Raw genomic sequence first — 18,727 nt, forward strand, 5'->3', positions numbered from 1 at the left:
CATTATATAATGTCTTCAATTTTGTCTCCTGCTGTGTGTGTGTGTGTGAGGGGGGGGGGGTCTGGTCATTTATTTTACCTAATTTGACTTTTTCAACAGGTGAAAAAATGCAGCAATCAAACACGAGTATTTTAAATTTTTTTCAGCTGAGAGATTTCGAGATTCACAATTCCATAAATTAAAAAAATATTATTTTCAAAAAAAAAAGGTTTTGAAGCAATACTTTGTTTCAACACGACGGGATATGCTTTTAAAAGCGTGAAACTGTTCTTATACACATTTTATTTTAAAATTAAAATGATCATCAGAAAAATGTTCCATTCTTTTCTGTCCTGTCAGAATTATTTTCTATAATGTTTTTAAAATTATTGGGTTTATTTAATAAACAGTTTCCGTAATATGTTTTGTATATTTGTGTATAACCATGAATAATGTAATAAATGCATCTGCTTCATACAGTTATTAAATCATTATAAAACATTGATGATTTATTTTTACATTTTGAATTCTTAAACACAAAGAAAATAGAGAAGCTTCGTGTTGCCTCTTCCGGGCCGCTGCTATGGCAACGGCACGCGCACGTGTGCGTCCGAGTCCAAAGCGGCGCCCCGGTTCCGAGCTGCGAGCCGCTGTGAACTCTGGGAGATGAACCCGAACCAACGCGGCCGGAAGCGGAGGAGCGCAGGTGTGTTCCGAGTGTTTTATTTGACTTTATTGTTTGTGAGATCTCATCCGCGTGCACGAGCCTCACGTGGAGGAGTGCGCGCGAGGCCGACTTTATATTATTGATCCTCGCCGCGTTTTACTTTAATTTAAATCCCGCAAGAGCTTCGATAAACAAATTTAAAATGATTATTTAATGTTATTTGTGAGCTAAAACATGTTTAATAAATCGGATTAAATTCCGGTGCGTTAAATCAAATAAAACCTGACGTTCCTGCAGGTGGAAGCACGCGCACGCGGCCTCGTGGAGACGCACCTATTTGTCATTAATTCACCGCCCCCCCCCCGGACACCTGCTGTCGTATCAATCGGGCCGTGATCACGTGACCTTTGACCTCCGGCCCGCGCAGCATTATTTTATTACATAAACTGTTTTTTTTGTCAGTTAATAAACACGTTTTGTATTTCCACAGCAAATGATTAGATAGATTTAAACAGTGTATATTTTATTAAACATAATAACTTTAGTTTGTCATCAATCACAGGTTTCATGTTTTTATTCGTCAGGGAATGTTTGTTACTTTTGCACTGATTGATATTAATAAATTAGCAACGTCACTTTGGCCCAAAAACAACGAAAATAAAGTTATGAAAATTAACGGAAGCGAGAGAAGAAGAAGAAACAGTTTGATCCAACGCAGAAAGTTCATGGAGACAATGTTTGTGGAGAAATGTGCACCGGAAGTCCTCCGTTTGGTCCCAGAGTGTCTATTTACATGGGGGCATCTTCATCATCGTCATCCTCGCTTTTTAACTCGTTTGTTTTTCATGTTTTTCACGTAAAGATCCAAAACAAACCGCTTTTAATTCGAATATTTCATGTGCGACACCGAAGTGGAACCGAAACCTCTTTATATTTGTAAAATAATGTACAAATGCAATCAGACCCGTCTGTTCGTTGTTGTGATCCGTCACACCGTGACGTCACGGCGTGGGCTCTTCTACGGTCGGGCCTGCTCCATCTGCTGGTGCTGGCTGCGGATCGCGAAGCGGCTCACGTGCACCGGGATCGGAACCACGATCTTGGGGTTCCGGGACGGCTCCCCGGACTTGTTGTTGACGTTGCCGGCCTTGACCCGCTTCCACTTGGCGCGCCGGTTCTGGAACCAGATCTTCACCTGCACCTCGCTCAGCTTGAGCGCGTGCGCGATGTGCGAGCGCTCCGTGAGCGACAGGTACTTCTTGCAGAGGAACTCCTTCTCCAGCTCCAGCAGCTGCTCGCTCGTGAACGCGGTGCGCCGCCGCCGGTTCTTCCCGGAGCCGCCCCCCCCGGACGAGGAGCCGTGCGCGTGCGTGCCGTCCTCCGGCCCCCCGGCGTCCTCCTTGTGGCACGCGGAGGGGGGGTTGTCGTCGGAGCTGTAGTCCAGGTCGCTGTCCATGGAGAAGTCCTCCTTCCGGACCAGGTCCTCCTCCCGGGACGCTTCTTTGAGGGGGCCTGTGAGGACGGAGGGGGGGGGGGCATTAATAAGAGACCTTATCACAGTTGTGAGATTGATTGACTGGAGATCCGTGGGGGGGGGGGGGGGGGGTCACGTGTCATTCCAGCACGCGCGTCTTTTTTTGTTCAGCCACTAAAATATAAAATGATCAATAAATAATCCGTTTGTTTGTGTCTTAAAATAAAAGTTGTAAAGATATGAATTAACAATTAAAGTCAAATAATTAATGACTTTATCTGATGGAATAATTAAAACATTTCTCATTAATTAATTTAGGATTCATTATTAATCCGATGTTAAAATAGATGATACTTTTGAATCATTTTAAAATGTTTTAATGTAAAACAATAGTGAAAACATTTTTTTTAAATCCTTTAAAGTTTGTGTGAATATTTTTAACTATAATTAGATTCAAGTGCTTATTTTATCATTTTGTATTCTTTATTAATGCATATTTTTCTTGAACGGAAATGTATATTTAAGTTGTTTTTACTCGAAGAAGAAAGTGAAACTTCAGTAGTTTTCTTCTATTTCAATAAGAAGCGTTTTAATGGTCCCGGTTCCGGTTCCGGTCCTTTAGCTCACCTGTGTCCGCGTCGTGGAGCGCGTGCGTCAGGAAGCTCTTCCCGTCCTCGGCCTCGTGCGCCTTCTCCAACGCTGCGTGCAGCGCCCGCGCGCCGAACTTGCGGGCCGCCTCGTGCTGGTGGGGGGGGGCGAAGCCGCCGGGCAGCGACGCCATCAGGGTGGAGGTGAGGGTGGAGGTGAGCGCCATGCCGGGACAGAAGCCGCCCTGCAGGTGCGGGTGGTGTCCGGCAGGCAGGGACGAGGGCGGAGGAGGAGGAGGAGGCGGAGGAGGCGGCTGGAGCACCACCGACCGGTAGGGCATGAACATCGGGTACCCGGTGTACACGAAGTGTCCCGGGCCGGGCGGCGGGGGGCCCCCGATCAGAGAGTCGATGCTGAAGGCGGTGGTGCTTCCGAGTGGCCGCTGCATCACCATGAAGGACGGGCCGAACGCCGCGCTCATAGGACCGACCAGCGGTGCGGGGTGGGGGGGTTTAGAGGGGGGGGGCGCACGGAGGAGCCCCGGTGGAGCCGCGGCTCTCTGAGCGACTCTAGAGCGGCGATAATCCGATTAGAGGCGACCGATCCATCCGGGCAGCGGAGGAAGAGAAAGGCATTCCGCTTCAACGTGTCCCGGTCCCGGTGCGTTCTGCGTCCCGTGAGGCTCTGACGGAGAGAGTGTGTGAGGGAGAGAGAGAGAGAGAGAGGGAGAGCGAGGGGGAGCGTGTTCCCTGCCCTGCGCGTCCGGAGATGTTTGGGATTTAAATTGCGCTCCTCTCCGTTTAATTGCGCTGGTTTCTCCGCCCAAGCTCCGCCCCCCGGCCGCGCTCCGGCCGATGATTGGCTGGCGGGGATGATGTGACGTAGCCCTTCAGTCCCTTGGATTAATGCCAATTACACAAATTGGGACCACGGGCAGTTAAGGAATGAGCGTAAATAATCAGCTGGATATATAAATATAGTGAGTGTGTGTGTGTGTCTGTGTGTGAGTGTGTGTGTGTGTGTGTGTGTGTGTGCGTGTGTGTGTGTGTGCGTGTGTGTGTGTGTGTGTGTGTGTGTGTGTGTGTGTGTGTGTGTGTGTGTGTATTAATATGTAAACAGCGCCTCTGCTGTTGGACACAAACAGACTGGATGCAGCTACTTGATCTTACTGATGCTGCAGGTGACCTCTGACCCCAACTGAATGTCCCAGTGGACCACCTCCTGGGGAGGGTGGGGGCGTCAAGGGCACGCATGGACCCCCCCCCCAGGGTCACCGGGCTGGATCTCATTAAAGGCCTTCGGTAGCACAGATATTAAATATCAGTATTTTTCAATTAGCGCTGACAAATTCAATCAAAGCGCGTGAGATTAGCAGCGATGAGGCGCGGGTCATTTACGGCGCCTTTAATTGCACGGCCATTAGACAACTAGCGCGGCGGCCTGCGTGTCGGCATCAATCACACGGGGGCATCAATAGTAAAAGGTTGTAGGGGGGGGGGGGGGGGCGCTAATAAATATCCCCTTTGTGCTTATAAATTATCCAGTTTAATTAACAACATGGATTATGATTGGACTGCGATTTAATTAAGCTTCTCCAGCACGGGGGCCGTAATGGACCAGTAGAGGTGGGGGCCTCGGGACGTGGGGGGGGGGGGGGGCACTAAACCGAGCTTCCTCTTACAGGAGCGGCTCACATCATCAGCGCCGATAATCGGCCCCTGATGGCCGAGCGGCGTTTAGGGGAACAAACGCCGCGATGAGGGGGTTCTGCTGATGAAGGGGGGGGGGTATGTGGCGGTAGAGAGGCCAATAGGACACCCCAGAGATGGGGAGTGGGGGGGGGGTCCTGTTCCTGAACATATAAATGACAAAAAGTCATTTCATTGGCATCATCTTCCTCACCGAAGAAGAAGAGGTTTCGCAAATAAACCTGTGGGCCGTGATGCCTTCAGGCTCCACTCTGTGAAAAGCAGTGCTGGACGCCATTACTTCTTCCTGTGATGTGATATTCTGGGCAACGATTGGTGAGTCAAATGTTTTTATGTTGTTTCCACAACACAACATTACACAACATCTGGACGCTTTAAAAACTCATAATAATAAATCATTATTAGTTCCATGAAGTATCTGTGGATCACATGTTTTACTTTACCCATGATGCTCTCTGGTACTTTTCATACAATCAGCTCAGCTGGTGTCTAACCAGAAGTTACCAGAAACTCTTCTTCATCAACCATCAAATCCATCAAACTTCTCATTTTAGATTCTAATGCAACAGTTAACAAACTGCAACAAATCCAATTCAGATTTTTAAGTCTAATGTATGTACATTTATTATAATATGCAAACGATAGTATGTATAATGTATGTATAATGTCTTTAGATCGGTTATTATTACCATTGTGTGATTTGGGGTCTTTTTGGGAGTGTGAACACATCTGTTTTCAACCAGTTGATCCACGTTCCAAACAGAGCAGCTGTGATCGCTGCCCCCCCCCCCCTCTATTTTGGCCAAAGCACACCACTTGACCGTTGACCCCTGCCAGTAAAACACGCAGGTAAGTATACCTGCCGAGGCGAGCCCGGGGACCGGAGAACCCAGACTGAGACCCGCTAATCGGATCTGAGACTCATTTCATTACGGCGACGAGCCGACGCCCACAATCGGGTTAGCGAGACGCGCCGCATGAATGGACGCCTTGTGTCTGACCCCCCCCCCCACTTCCTCGTCAGGGGGGGGTCAGACACCATCAGTGTGGGAAGCGTTTCTTTGAGTTCTCCCTCGTTTTAGAGGAGGAGCCTGAGGCCTTCAAGCCTGAACCCTCGGAGACCCGCTGAGGCAGACCGCGTTACCATGGCAACGCCACCATGCGTCAACATGAGGGGTCATTTAAAGAAATGTGTTAAAAACACAAATATTATCTTTAGCACCTTGTGTTCTGTCAGACTGGGATTAGAAGGACTGGTATTGGGTCCCTGGGATTGGGATTGGACCATAGGGACTGGTATTGGGTCCCTGGGATTGGACCACAGGGACTGGTTTTGGGTCCCTGGGATTGGGATTGGACCACAGGGACTGGTATTGGGTCCCTGGGATTGGACCACAGGGACTGGTATTGGGTCCCTGGGATTGGGATTGGACCATAGGGACTAGGATGGGGTCCAGGGCTTTCGCTGAACTTCGTGTCCACACCAGAGCCTTCGTGGTGCTCCAGTGCAGTCTTAAACCGGTGCACTGGGGGTCCACTGTGGGAACGGCGTGGGCCAAGTGGACCTGGCATGGAGCCGTGGCGTGTGATTGCGGGGGGCGGGGCCTGAGGAGGACTCTGAGAGAGCTGTGACGGATCGCTGGCCGCGCTCCAGGCTCCATTTAGTCGAGCCTCATTGTGTCGGGTAAGAGGTCCTAATGAGGCCGGCAGACAGGAGGAGGGGGGGCCAGACCCGACTGATTCAATGACGGGTTCAAGGAACAGGAGGGGACTACTAGCTAACACGTAGTACTACTAGTAGAAGTACATGTATCAGTGGCTTCATATTTAAAGTGAATGAAACACATTGTTATTCGGATGAAGCTGATTCTTGGGGCAAAAGACCCATAAACTACCCTAAATTCCCTCGTGGTTTCATGAGATTGTCCTTAAACATTTTACTGATGTGATCTGGAGGTGAAGCTGAGCGCTAACTCGCTAACACGCTAACACGCTAACCGCGTTTGATGGAGCGCCGGCGCCGCGGATCCAACATCATTACCGGGCAGAGAGAGACAGTATGCTCCAGTAATGAGCCTTCGCCAATCATCCCTCACGCCGTAATTAGTGGCGGGGTCCGCCTCTTGCGAGGTGAGGGGGGGGGGCTTGTTCGCCGCTAATGGACTGAACGAGGCAGAAAGCGAGCGCTATTAAGCCGGACATCAAGTCCTGCTTTGCCACGTGAAGAAAAAAATCATTGCAGTCATTTATCATCAGAACCGAAGAGACGAGAGACCTTCATTTACTTTATTATATATACATATACATATACACATATATATATATACATATATATACATATGTATATATATATATATATATATATTATATACATATGTATATATATATATATACACACATATATATACATATATATATATATATGTGTATATGTATATAAACGTGTGTGTATAATATATACATATGTATATAAATATACGTGGCCTTTATTAAATATATATATATATATATATATTCATCCTGAATAATCTCTAAACTGGAGTTTTATTTTTGTTGCTGCATTTAAGTTATATTTAAGTTATATTAACCTTTATCTCTTTGGTGCTTCTGAGGAGTAAAAATATAAATGTTTTTCTATCTATAAGAATATTAATTAATATAAAGAGGCAGATTTATTTCATTTTGCTCAGTATGCAGACGGGCTGAACATCTGAATTCCGTGTTTATAATTTAAACTTTCACTGACCTCGGTAGATGTCCCAGCATGCATTGTGTTTTCGCTCATGTTGCATTTGGAATAGAAGCAGACGAGGAAACATTTAATCCACACCAGGGGTCAGAGGTCAAATCCTCGAGGCCTGAGCTCGAGGGGGGCGTCGGCCGATGAGTGACAGGGGGGCGGGGACATTTGATGGCAGCGCTTCGGCAAGGTCGGCGAGGTGATTGGTCTGCGTGATGGGGTGGGCGGGGTCAAGGTCAGGAGGCGGTAAAACGACTTCTCGCCGTAGTAGTTGTGCGTTTTCGCCACCACGGCTTCACCGGCTGCGTGTTGCACTGTATTGTGGGTAATGTAGTTGGCGGGTTATTGATGGATGTTTTTTCAACACAAGCAAAACATGATATTCTTTCAAATTTTAAAAAATAGGAATAACTAACTACAAATTAAACAATTTTACAAAATATATTTATTTAACAGAACAAATATAGAAATGATTGAAACAAGTATAGTAGTATAATTCAGTGATAAAAAGAGTGACACGCTGAATTATTGTAGTACTTAAACACAGAATCCTACAGTACTGACACTATCAAACGAGGACTTTTCTAGTGTTCACATTTATAGTCGAAGAGAAGAAGAACCATCAGGTCGTCACGGGGCAGCTCGTGGTATTTAGACGCAGTCCTCAGTCTCTCACACACACACACACACACACACACACACTCTCCCAGTCGGGATCAATTAGCGTCTCCAACAGTTAGCCAGCTGGCCTTTATGAAACAAAGCGATTAATGTTATGCTAATAAGTCTGATTCCTGAGCAATTCCAGATCATTTGCTAATTTCTCTGACGACTCTTTAGCGTCGACGCGCTGTGAGCGATGGCCGGGACAGATGTGGGTATTTAACAAACTCCACATCTGGAACCGCACATCAGTGTTATTGATCCCAATAACTGCTTTTTAATTTGGACTAAATTATATCCAGAAGCACTGGGAGGTTGTGGACTAGAGTCCCAGTGTTTATTATCATTATTATTATTATTACTGTTGAATATTCTTCCTTCCTTTACCACACACGAGCACTAGCTTGCGCGCTAGTCCCTGCCATAGCTTCGGTTAGCGTGCTAGCTAACCGGTCCTGTCCTAGCTAGCTAGCTTGCTAACTGAGGCTACGGCGTGGACGTCTTCCCTAAAGCCTTCACAGAGACAGAGGTCATGAATAAAGTGCATTAGCGTAGCATTAATATTAATAAACGCTTAGAGGGGGACTTTGTTGTGATATTTAATATTCACCATGGAGAAAAGATTCATATTTAACTAGAAACATCACTGAATACAAACAGTTTGTAAATGGGGTCGTTGGTGTTTTAAATTATTGTCAGCTGGGTTTATCGTCCCCCCCCCTGCCCCCCCCGGTCAACGTTGTCTTGTATTTTGAGCCTCTCCGTCCTGCTGAAGCAGGTGAAGACTCCATTAAAAGGCAGCTGTTGTTGAGGTGTAATCACAGACCAGCGTTTTATGACCTTCTCCCAGAAACAGAAGCCCGGGTCCTTCTCACAGACCCCCCCCCAGCATCGTGTGCACATAAGTCAAATGACATGTAATGTAATGTGTAAAGCATGGCTACGGTTATTTTAACTGGTGCATTGTGGGAAATGGTTGAGGACTTCCTGGTTGTGAGGAGGAGGCGACCCCCGAACCGAAGGCCGAGACCATCAATCAGCTGCATGTAACGTGCTCTGATGGGGGGGGCGGGGGAGGGGGGGGGTCAGCAGGTTGGAGCGGCGGCGGGTTTGACATGATGGGGTTGTGAAGGGGGGGGGGGGGTAGGGTTAGGGGGGGGGTGAACATTTCTATCACATGTTGTTCATATTCATACGACGGGTCTCTGTGTAGCTGAAAAGAGAGAATTGTGTGTTTGATGCAGTTATAAATAAAAATGTAGTCTGGTACCTTATTCAGAGAAAAAGTTTCATTTCATTTGTAGATTTAGGAGGAAAAAGTATGTGAATTAAACTGATTTAGGGTTGAGATGGAGGGTTTGACCATGTCCTGGACCCCATCCAATCACAGCACGCCACTGCTGTTAAATTATTATTATCATTGTTACATAAACATGTGTAACAAATAAATCAGCTCATTCCCTTTACAAAAATTAAAAATATAAAGTGCATTTCATCATCTGGTTCAGTAGACGTTACTCCTCTTCATGCTAAGCTACGCTAACTGACAGAGACAGAGAGTGAGTGTGTGTGTGTGTGTGTGTCCCGCTGGGACCTCCACTGAGCGTCTTCCTGGCTCGGGGGGGGGAAGGGGGGGGCTTGTGTCTTTCTTGGGACCGAGGGAAGGCGGATGATTCGATTAAGGAGGAGCGGGGAAAAGGTGACGGAGTTTATCCGGCTCGCCGAGTCCACCTGGACGCAGAGCGAGGCGCCGACCTCCTTCAAGCTGACGAGATCAGAGACGCTTCCAACGGGTCTCTGACATGAAGGAGACGCTTCCTCTGGGAAGTGGGTCAGCACACACACACACACACACACACACACACACACACACACACACACTGGCTGATTAGTGGGTTGATGGTTTTATTTTGTAGCTTAGCTAGGAGCCTTTGACCTTTGAACCCTCAGGGTCTCTCATACTAAGGACACCGTCCTCACGTGGAGAACGTGATCAGGTTCGTGGTCAGCGGCGTGTCGACCAATCACGTCGCAGCAGGTTTTAGTATCTTAGTTTCTCCTCTAATAGTGTAACGTAAAGACTGTTTCATATCTACATTATTCTGTAAATACCCAAGATACCTGAAGTACTTGTACCTGTCCTCCACAGGTCTGATGTGTCTCTGTAGGCAAAAGTAAGTGTGCAGCGCCCTCTGGTGGAGACACACACACACACACACACACACAAACACAAACACAAACACAAACACAAACACACACACACACACACACACACACACACACCTCAGACAGTAGACTTAAATGTTCCAGATCTTTGTGGAATTCTAAAGGTACTCAGGTTCAAATGAATGAAGTTTTTTTATGGACAATTAAAGAATCCTTTTCAGTCGACCTGGTTTCTCACCATCACCTCAGTGGCTTTGGGTCATCATCATCATCATCACCATCATCATCATCATCATCATCATCACCATCATCCCTGTGTTTTTATAAAAAGAATCCCACTGACCAAAGTCAACATTTTTGTGACAAATATCTGAAGCATTTTGTTTTTTGTGGTAAATATAATTATTATATTATTTAGTATTGCTTCTTTGAGTTGGAGTTCATGGTGTAAAGAAACAAACCCCCCCCAAAAAATCTGAAATGTTTAATGAAATAGTTTTTTTTATTATTATATATCCTATTAATGAAATTGAGTTTATTTTTTTGAATCTGTTGTTGCTGCATTGCATTGTGGGTAGGGTGGGTTTTATTGTTGACACGGTGCACTTTGTTACTCGTATTCCTGTTGAATTTGATGTAAACTTGAATTTTCATGTCACGAGAGGAACAGGAGATCATGTGTTCATCTGGATTCTTCTATTCTTAGATGGTCTGCTGGTATCTGGTGGTCCATCACATGATCTCAGGTGAGCATCAGGTGCTTCTGTCCTCCTGCCTGACCACATTCTTTCAAAGACTCCTCTCTTACGACCTGAGGGAGAACCGAGTGAACAACAGATGCCATCGACACTGATCTCTGGCCTCTTGATGTTCGGCCCACGCGACTCGATGTGCCGCCGATTACTGCAGAGAACAAATGTATTGTCCGAGCCGAACAAAGGCGCCTCTCATTGGCCCCCGGAGACGCGTCCATGAGGCTCCCAGCAGGAAGCGCACCGCGTCGTGATGACGAACCACCGGAGACGACCTTCTGGGTGAGTTTTTATTCAGCTTCATAGAATCATTTAATCCACCATTCAATGTGGGATCTTGTTTTACATCAAATAACAAATACCGTCATATATTTTATTACTTATTAGTCCACAAACTGCACAAATTAAGCAGAAAGCAACAGAGATTCTCCCCAGTGGAAAATAAAGGTATTTATAGACTCAGATAAGAGCTTAAAGCTTTCTCCTGTTTAACATCGCGTGTCACATGTTTAAAGCCACAAAACTTTTTACAAATATTCTTTATAAACATTGAATTCTGTCTCAAACTGATGTCAAATGGAACTTGTGATTTGACCTGACGTCTCGGGCCGCGTCCCGCCGCGTCCTTCGTAGCGTCCTCGTCCTCCGCAGGTTGACGGACGTCCCCGAAACGTCCCCCCGACAGGAAGCCAGCAGCAGCCCCCCCGCCGCCAGGTGAAGGGCCGCCGCCGTCCAGCCGCAGAACAAGGCGTCCCCGATGTCCCAGCGCGGCGCCGCCTCCGGCGCCGACCGGTCGAAGTACCGCGCCACCGCCAGGTGAGCCACGTGCGACACCGGGACGAGCCCCAGGACCCCCGCCGCCACGCTCAGCGCCGCGCCCGCCGCCTTCAGGGCCCGCCGGCGCCGCCCGAGGCCGCGGCAGCCGGTCAGCAGGCGCGTGCCGGGGACGGCCAGCAGGAGGGCGAGCAGCCCGGCGCCGAGCGCCGCGCACATGAGGATCCGGCACAGGCGGACGTCGGGGGGGAGGCCCAGCAGGCCGCTGTAGGGCCGGCACTCCAGCACCCCGAGGTCCTGGACCACGCAGGTCCCCCACAGGCCCAGCTGGTAGCGCTCGGCGGGCAGCAGGTCGGTGGAGAGCGTGAGCCAGGTGGGCACCAGGGTGGTGGCCAGCGAGCACAGCCAGGCCCCCCCGCAGATCAGGACCCCCGACAGCTCCAGGGCGCCGACGCTCGGGTCCATGGCGTCCGCCGGGTCGTCTGAGGGGGGGAGGCTCCTCGCCAGGCCCCTCACAGGACAATGTTCCAGCAGAAGGGTGAACGTTCCACAGTGAGCGAGGAGGAGCTGCCCCCCCCAGGCAGACGGGAGGAGCTGATTGGCCGGCGCTGGAAACAACAGCATCATTGAGCCACATCAGGCGCCCTGCTCGGTGAAGGTGCTCCTTTGGGTCCCTTCATTTGTTCCACTAAATGGAACATTTCAAAGCCTTTAAACATCACTCAGGTAGAAGATGAAGGCGATTAAATTAAAGTCATCATCGTTAAGGCAGATTGAGTCGAAAGGTCTCCGGGCTCGAGACAGCCACGTGCATGCTGGGTAGTGGAGCTATTCTGACCCCAAATCTTTTCCCCTGTGAGTGTATGAGCAAGCAGGTCAAAGGTCAAGAAGTGTGTCCCAGCGTCATGGGGCACTTTTCCGATTCATGATCAGTTAAATGATTTAAAATGTGATCACATGAGACAAATGCAGTCAAATAGATTATTTAAATAAAAACAGAAGGTGCCGTTTGACATTTTATTTGTTAAAATAACAAAATAAGTTAATCTGGTATAAACATATTTACAGGCGATTAAATGGCAAAAAAGACGCTGATCATTCCTGCAACCAAAGATTTTAACAGTCGTAGTGATGATGATTATTGGGGGGGGGGGTCGGGGGGGTCAGGTCTTAACCAGCTCCAGTTTGGTTTCTGTAGGCGACGTTTCTACAATTTCTCCCGACGTGAAAATCTCCTAAAAACAAAAGGACCAGAAATCAAACTGTTATTCCCACAGTGACTTCCACCTCTTATTCTGAAGGGCGGTGCCAAAGGCTTCCTGCTGCTGCTCTTATTTTGAAAGTGTGTAGCGTTGCACGAGCAGGCTGCTCACCCACCTGGTCGTAGATCACGCGCACGATGAGCGAGCAGCTCGGACACGTCGCTACGTCCTCCCCGTTCTCCAGGTCCTCCTTCAGGGCGACAACAGACCTCATTAAACCCTCATCAAACCCTCATTAAACCTTCTAACAAGCAGCTTGGAGTAACAGCTAGCGGTTAGCCCTCAGCTAGCTCTTCTTACTTTAGTAATGGCGAACTTGTCCCCACAGGGACAAGGGAAATAATACGTCTCGGTGTCCTCGTCATATTCAAAGTCTTCGATCTCCACCTCGTCGTGAAACACCGACATTTCACCCGAGGAAAATAAAGCCTCCTCTCGCGTGTCTGTCGCACTGGGCGCGACGTGATGACGTAGTGACCGCGTCCTCTGCCGACTGTACCGGAAGTGAAGTCATATCCATCGGTTGACCAATGAGGGTGCAGTTCCTGGCTCCACACACCAGGTGGTGCTGTGGCTCAGTGACGATTCGCTGCTTCCTTCTTTTGTTTTTTATCATCTGGCACTCGCGCAAAAACCAGCAAAATACAATTAACAACAACTAAAAACACAAAACAAGAGCATGAAACATGAAAACATGTTTCCTCTCAGGTGGTTTTTCCTCGTTGTTCCTCAAGCGTTCAACGCTTCTTTGTGGGATGGACCTCAAAGTTCTCTCAAGAGGTTTTGCAGAGGTTCTTGAAGGGTTTCCAGAGATCAACAGAGGGATGCTCAAAGGTTCCCAAGAGGTTCCAGAGATTCTTTCACTGGTTCCTCTGCAGAGATTCAAGGGGGTTCTGGATATTCTTAAATAAATGGATGTTGCAGAGGTCCAGTCTAAATCTTCTTAAGAAGGTATAAAGGTTCTTGAAGAGATTCGAATTTCAAGATGGTTCCTGTGGATGCTCCACAGATCCAGAGAGAGGGTTCTGAAGACACCTCTGGGTTTCGGGGTCTTCGGAGGAGACTCCAGTGGGTTTCATCTCACTCCCTACAACACTTAGTTAAATTTCCGGCCGATTCGTCACAAAACCAAGCAGAAAACCGGGTCGTCACGTTGTCCCAGCTGAGATGTTCCGGGGAACAAAGGAGCCGTGTGTTTCCTCGGGTTGGCCTGCAGCTGTTTGCACGGAGGATCTGAAGAGGTCAGATGAAGCGCAGACAAGAGTTGGTATTGTCCATCACAGAGGAACGAGGGCCTCTCCTGCAGATGTTGTTCTTGAGGGTTTTTTTTGGTGGACACACGAGACTCCTTATTGACCTTGAATGAATGTTCGAACAACCTTGTATGATCTTCTCAACCATGAGATGAACCCGCAGAGCTGCTGAAAGAGGTCCACCGTTCTTGTGGCGGCTGCAGAACCTCTGATGAGTGTTAATTCTGGTCACACTCTTCTCTGTAGTTTCCTGGAGGTCTTTGAGAGAGTTTAGAGGTTCTCAGAGGTTTGGGGTTTGTGAGAAGGTCTGTGAGAAGGTGAAAAAGGTCACCTTGTCTTGAGTAGGTTCCTTTGGGAAACCTTTAAGTGGATCTCCAGGTTCCAGAAGAATATTTAAAGGGTGTTTGGGATCATCAGTGTTCTTGTGAAGGCTCTAGAAGGTTTAGATGGTTCAAATAAGCAACCTGTTCTTTTGTTCATGTTTACCTTTATTTAACCAGCGTGCGGTTAAACTTAATCTGGTTCCAACGGTTGTTGTGGAGCCTCCGGGGTAGAACCTCCTCTCTACTGCTTCGTGAGTAGGTTCCTGTGTCTTTAAAGACAACGCAGGTCATTATGTTATTTAGATGGTTGTAGAGGGTTTGGAAGGTTTCCAGGGGGGAGAGGAGGCCCTTGGGACGGTCCACACGTCCCTCAGGAGACACCAATGAGGTTAAAGAGGGTTCAAAGAGTTCTCAAGGACGTCTAATGGGCTCTCCGGGTCGGTTCCAGAGGTTCCTGGAGGCCTTCCAAAGTGCTGCAGTGGAGCTAATAGCCGTGAGAAAAGCAACGCAGTAACCTGAACAAAGAGAGCGTGACTCCGCCCCCTAAACCCTGAATACATAAACGTTGTAAAAACACTCGCACACGTATGTGATAAATACACATCTGCATGTAGGAGTGTGTGTCCACATGCTGCCAGACCACCGCTCCCTGAATGCACCCCCTGTTTACTCAGTGCTTTGATATCAGAGAGGAACTAACAAGGGTGGGGCTCCACCTACAGGAAGCCTGCTGGGAACCTTAGTCCAGGTGATCTGGTCCTCAGGTGATCTGGTCCTCGTTTCCTTATGGTGGAAACGGAAACTAATGGAACTCTGCAGGGAGAACCACCGTGTGTGTGTGTGTGTGTGTGTGTGTGTGTGTGTGTGTGTGTGTGTGTGTGTGTGTGTGTGTGTGTGTGTGTGTGTGTGTGTGTGTGTGTGCACAATCCCACTGAGGAACCGCGGCATCGTGGTGGGTGCACGGGGAGGAGGAGCAGCAGGAGGAGGAGGAGCGTGCACGTGGTGCAGATCAGGGACCGATGAGAGGAGTCCCGAGGAGGAGGTTCTGGTCTCGGGTTCACGCAGCAGAGTGATGATGAAGATGATGATGATGAAGGAGCTTCCCCGGGTCCACGCGCCCCCCCGGCCGGTGTGGTGATGCGAGGCCCCGGAGACCTGCCCGCTGCTCGGATCCACGACTCCCCGGGATAACATCACCCCCCCCCCACGAGAAGAGCCGACACCTTTAAAACTAAATAAAAAAAGCAGCCCGACCGGGACCGGAGAGCGGGGGCGCGCCGGGCCGCGGGCGCGCGCAGAGCTGCGGACGCCTCGCAAGTTGATTCTTTTATACTTTAGTGTCAGAAAGTTTAAGGTCGTTTGTTAAAGAGTATTTTATTTCCATCGTAAGTACTCCTTGATGTGACGTGGTACCAACACGCAGTATTTTGTACTCAGTCTTTGTTTTGAATTCAGAACAATACGGAAATAAGTTAAATAACGTGTTTTTTTCACGTCACGGCCGAAAATAAAAAGTACAGAATCTGCATTTTTAATCTTATTAAATCTTCCACTTTAAATCCTCTTTCTGCTGCAAATCCCAGTCGATCGATCGATGATCGATTGGCCGATCAGGTCCGCAGTGATGCTCCTCCTCCTCCTCCTCTTCCTCCTGCTGCTGGCGGGAAGCTGCGGCCGCTCGGAGCCGGCGGTTCGATCCCCGGGGACCGGCATGGAGAGACCGGGTCAGTACTACAAGTACTACTACCATAGTCTCTAGTACTACTACAGCCACTACTACTGCACCTACTACAGTGGGGGTTTTCATGAAGTAAAAGATTCTCATCAGACCAAAATAGTACTTCAAGTATTTCAAGATGCTTCAAGAAGTTTTTAATCCTTTGCAGTGTACTTTGCTTTAACTTAAATCCAGGACTATTTTTAGAAGTGAAGTTTCTTAAAAACATACTTACTGAGCTTTTAAAACAAAACGTTGATAATGATCTCAAGATAAACATCTTCTTCTCTTTTTAAATAGACCCAAGATGAAAGTAGAACAGTTTTTATTTAATCTGACTGTTTGAACATAAATGTCAGACCGGTCGCCGTGGTGACGGATCCTGTCAAAATAAGAGCGTTGTGGCTGTTGTTTTTAACCTCAGGGGGTCATCGAGATCCACGGCACAAGGAGAAGTTCATCAGACACCTGAAAGGTGAGAGGTCATTCCCAATAAGGAGATGCTCAGGTGCTAATGAGACGCGAGCTTGCAGCCTTCTGTCCAATCAGAGGGCAGCGTTTCTCACACGTGTTCCTCCGTCCTCAGGTCCTCTCCACTTCAACCCCAAGTGCAGGAAACAATTCTACAGACTGTACCACAGCACCAGAGACTGCACGGTACCTGACCGTGAGTGCACACACACACACACACACACACACACACACACACAGGCACACTGTTATCAGTCAGTAATTGTGTCACAACAGCAGCGCTCTTGTGATCTTAAATCAAGCGTTGTGCGCTGTGTTTACTTTGGAAGAGTGTGGAGAGAAATATGTTCCTGTGTGCATGTGTGTGTGTATTTGTGTGCATGTGTGTGTGTATTTGTGTGCATGTGTGTGTGTATTTGTGTGCATGTGTGTGTGTAAGTGCATGTGTGTGCATGTGTATTTGGGCATGTGCATGTGTGTGTGTGTGTGTGTGTGTGTGTGCATGTGTGTGCGTGTTTTTGTATCGTAGTACTTTAAGTAGTACTTGATGTACTTGGGGGAGGACGCTTCACTGTAACTATAACAGTACTAATATGTAATATCTCTTTGAGCGTGACAGGAAATGTCGGGGAATCACAGATTTTATTCCATAATGCGTAAATAATGGTTCTTTTCATAGCTATTGGAAGCAGCTCGGCCTTGAGGCGCCGCGTTGCTGCGCTGAACTCATCCTGGGCCATGTGACCCCCCCTCTGGGGGCGCCGTCCCAGGGCCTGATATTCAACTCGTTGTGCGAACGAATGCTGTGATGTGTTTTCAGATTATAGGCGGTGTGCTCGTCTGCTGACCCGATTGGCCAACAGCCCCCACTGTGCGGAGGGATGAGCCCGGTGAGCCCCCCCCCCTCCCCCCCGAAGGTCACCTGGTCACATCCCCTCCAGGTGTTTCAGGGTTCCACAGCTTCTATTCGGGTCTGTAGGACATCTTTAACACAGTAGATCCTTTGGAGCACGTGGACCTCGTAGTATGAAGAAAAGGAATGTTCCTCAAAACTAATCAAGAGAGTCTGCAAAGTAACCTGAAGAAGCTCAACGCCGTGCATGATGGGAAACGTAGTATAAGACGCTCCTTCACTTTACTCAAAAAGTTCTCTTTCTTCATCCGTCCGTAGAGCAGATCCTTCGAGGTCCTTCCACTGATGAGCAGCAGACCTTCTCCAGCCAATAGAAAGGCTCCACACTGGAGGACTCGAGGACTCATGGACGTCAGCAGGAGCTTTCATCTGGGACCGAATGTCTTCTTCACCTTCTTTGTGTTATTTGGAGGAAAGACATGGACAAACCCTCCAATCGGACAAATAACTTTTAGGCTTCTTGTTCTGGACGATGGAAAATGATCAAAGATGCTGAATGTGTTTATAATAACTGATACTATCTGAGTATATTTATATTGTTTAAGCCCTGGGTGCAATATGTACATACTGAAAACACACATTTTATATGTTTTTCTCACGTTAACGTTAGCATATTGGGCCAACTTTACCTAATCCCTGTATAAAGACTATTCTTTATATTTAAGCAGCGTGGTGCCAAGGATTGTGGGTAATTGCATCATAGTTGTCCGGATCCGGAGATCAGCTTCATTCACTTCTCCTCTTTACGTGAACATTAAACATGACGACACATGAGTTGGCTGTGCGTTATTGAGCTTACAATGGAAGCAATGTGGGAGGAGCTACGAGGTGACAGGTAGCGACTAATCCGTGATGGACGGACACACACACACACACCGTTTCACCTGTGCGTTAAACAAACAGACTTTGGGACGCACCTGTGGGGGCGTGGCCAGCATGAGCAGGTAAAGTGTCTTGTTGATGGTATGTCTCTAATTGTCTCCAATCACAGATCCAGTGGGCTGGGAGGACTAGTGAAGTCCTGCATGTGGACGCATGGACGGCCGAGGACGAAGTCCAGCCAGAGCTTCCTGAGAGTGAGGAAGAGGAGGGTAGAAGATGCAGAGGAAGGCGGTCACAGCGTGTACCTGTTTCTGAGAGGAGGAGGTTCTCATGGAGCTGTGAGATGAACCCGCTCGGATGAGGACAAGGAGCTCCATGATCTCCTTCTGTGGATCTGAAACGGACTCGGAAGACTTGGAACGTCCTTCTGACCTGGGACTGGGAGGCCTGGACT

The 18,727-nt window shown here is 48.2% G+C and overlaps 4 protein-coding genes across 5 annotated transcripts; 1 reads left to right on the forward strand and 3 right to left on the reverse strand.

Annotated features, from left to right (window-relative positions):
- Positions 1-1,297: 1,297 nt before the first annotated feature.
- gbx2 (gastrulation brain homeobox 2) lies at positions 1,298-3,189 on the reverse strand. Its single transcript, XM_037477208.2, has 2 exons — positions 2,748-3,189; positions 1,298-2,158 (listed from the first exon to the last, which is right to left on the reverse strand). Exons 1-2 carry the CDS (start codon positions 3,187-3,189, stop codon positions 1,665-1,667), a joined length of 936 nt encoding a protein of 311 aa, XP_037333105.2. The 3' UTR covers positions 1,298-1,664.
- Positions 3,190-11,014: 7,825 nt separating this feature from the next.
- LOC119220987 (putative claudin-24) lies at positions 11,015-12,139 on the reverse strand. The gene has a single exon (XM_037477371.2). The coding sequence runs from the start codon at positions 12,137-12,139 to the stop codon at positions 11,300-11,302; it is 840 nt and encodes a 279-aa protein (XP_037333268.2). The 3' UTR covers positions 11,015-11,299.
- Positions 12,140-12,605: 466 nt separating this feature from the next.
- On the reverse strand, positions 12,606-13,680 carry dph3 (diphthamide biosynthesis 3). Its single transcript, XM_037477597.2, has 3 exons — positions 13,075-13,680; positions 12,890-12,964; positions 12,606-12,747 (listed from the first exon to the last, which is right to left on the reverse strand). The coding sequence occupies exons 1-3, from the start codon at positions 13,180-13,182 to the stop codon at positions 12,676-12,678; spliced, it is 255 nt and encodes an 84-aa protein (XP_037333494.1). The 5' UTR covers positions 13,183-13,680; the 3' UTR covers positions 12,606-12,675.
- Positions 13,681-14,540: 860 nt separating this feature from the next.
- LOC134127018 (ALK and LTK ligand 2-like) lies at positions 14,541-18,727 on the forward strand. Of its 2 annotated transcripts, none has more exons than XM_062561600.1 (5): positions 14,541-16,074; positions 16,492-16,542; positions 16,654-16,734; positions 17,359-17,428; positions 17,710-18,727. In XM_062561600.1, exons 1-4 carry the CDS (start codon positions 15,945-15,947, stop codon positions 17,421-17,423), a joined length of 327 nt encoding a protein of 108 aa, XP_062417584.1. In that variant the 5' UTR covers positions 14,541-15,944; the 3' UTR covers positions 17,424-17,428; positions 17,710-18,727. The 2 variants fall into 2 exon arrangements, with proteins under 2 accessions (XP_062417584.1, XP_062417585.1); XM_062561601.1 differs by having other exon boundaries at positions 17,715-18,727.

The sequence above is a fragment of the Pungitius pungitius genome, chromosome 3 (assembly GCF_949316345.1).
Source record: "Pungitius pungitius chromosome 3, fPunPun2.1, whole genome shotgun sequence".
In the NCBI taxonomy this organism is placed as follows: Eukaryota; Metazoa; Chordata; class Actinopteri; order Perciformes; family Gasterosteidae; genus Pungitius; species Pungitius pungitius.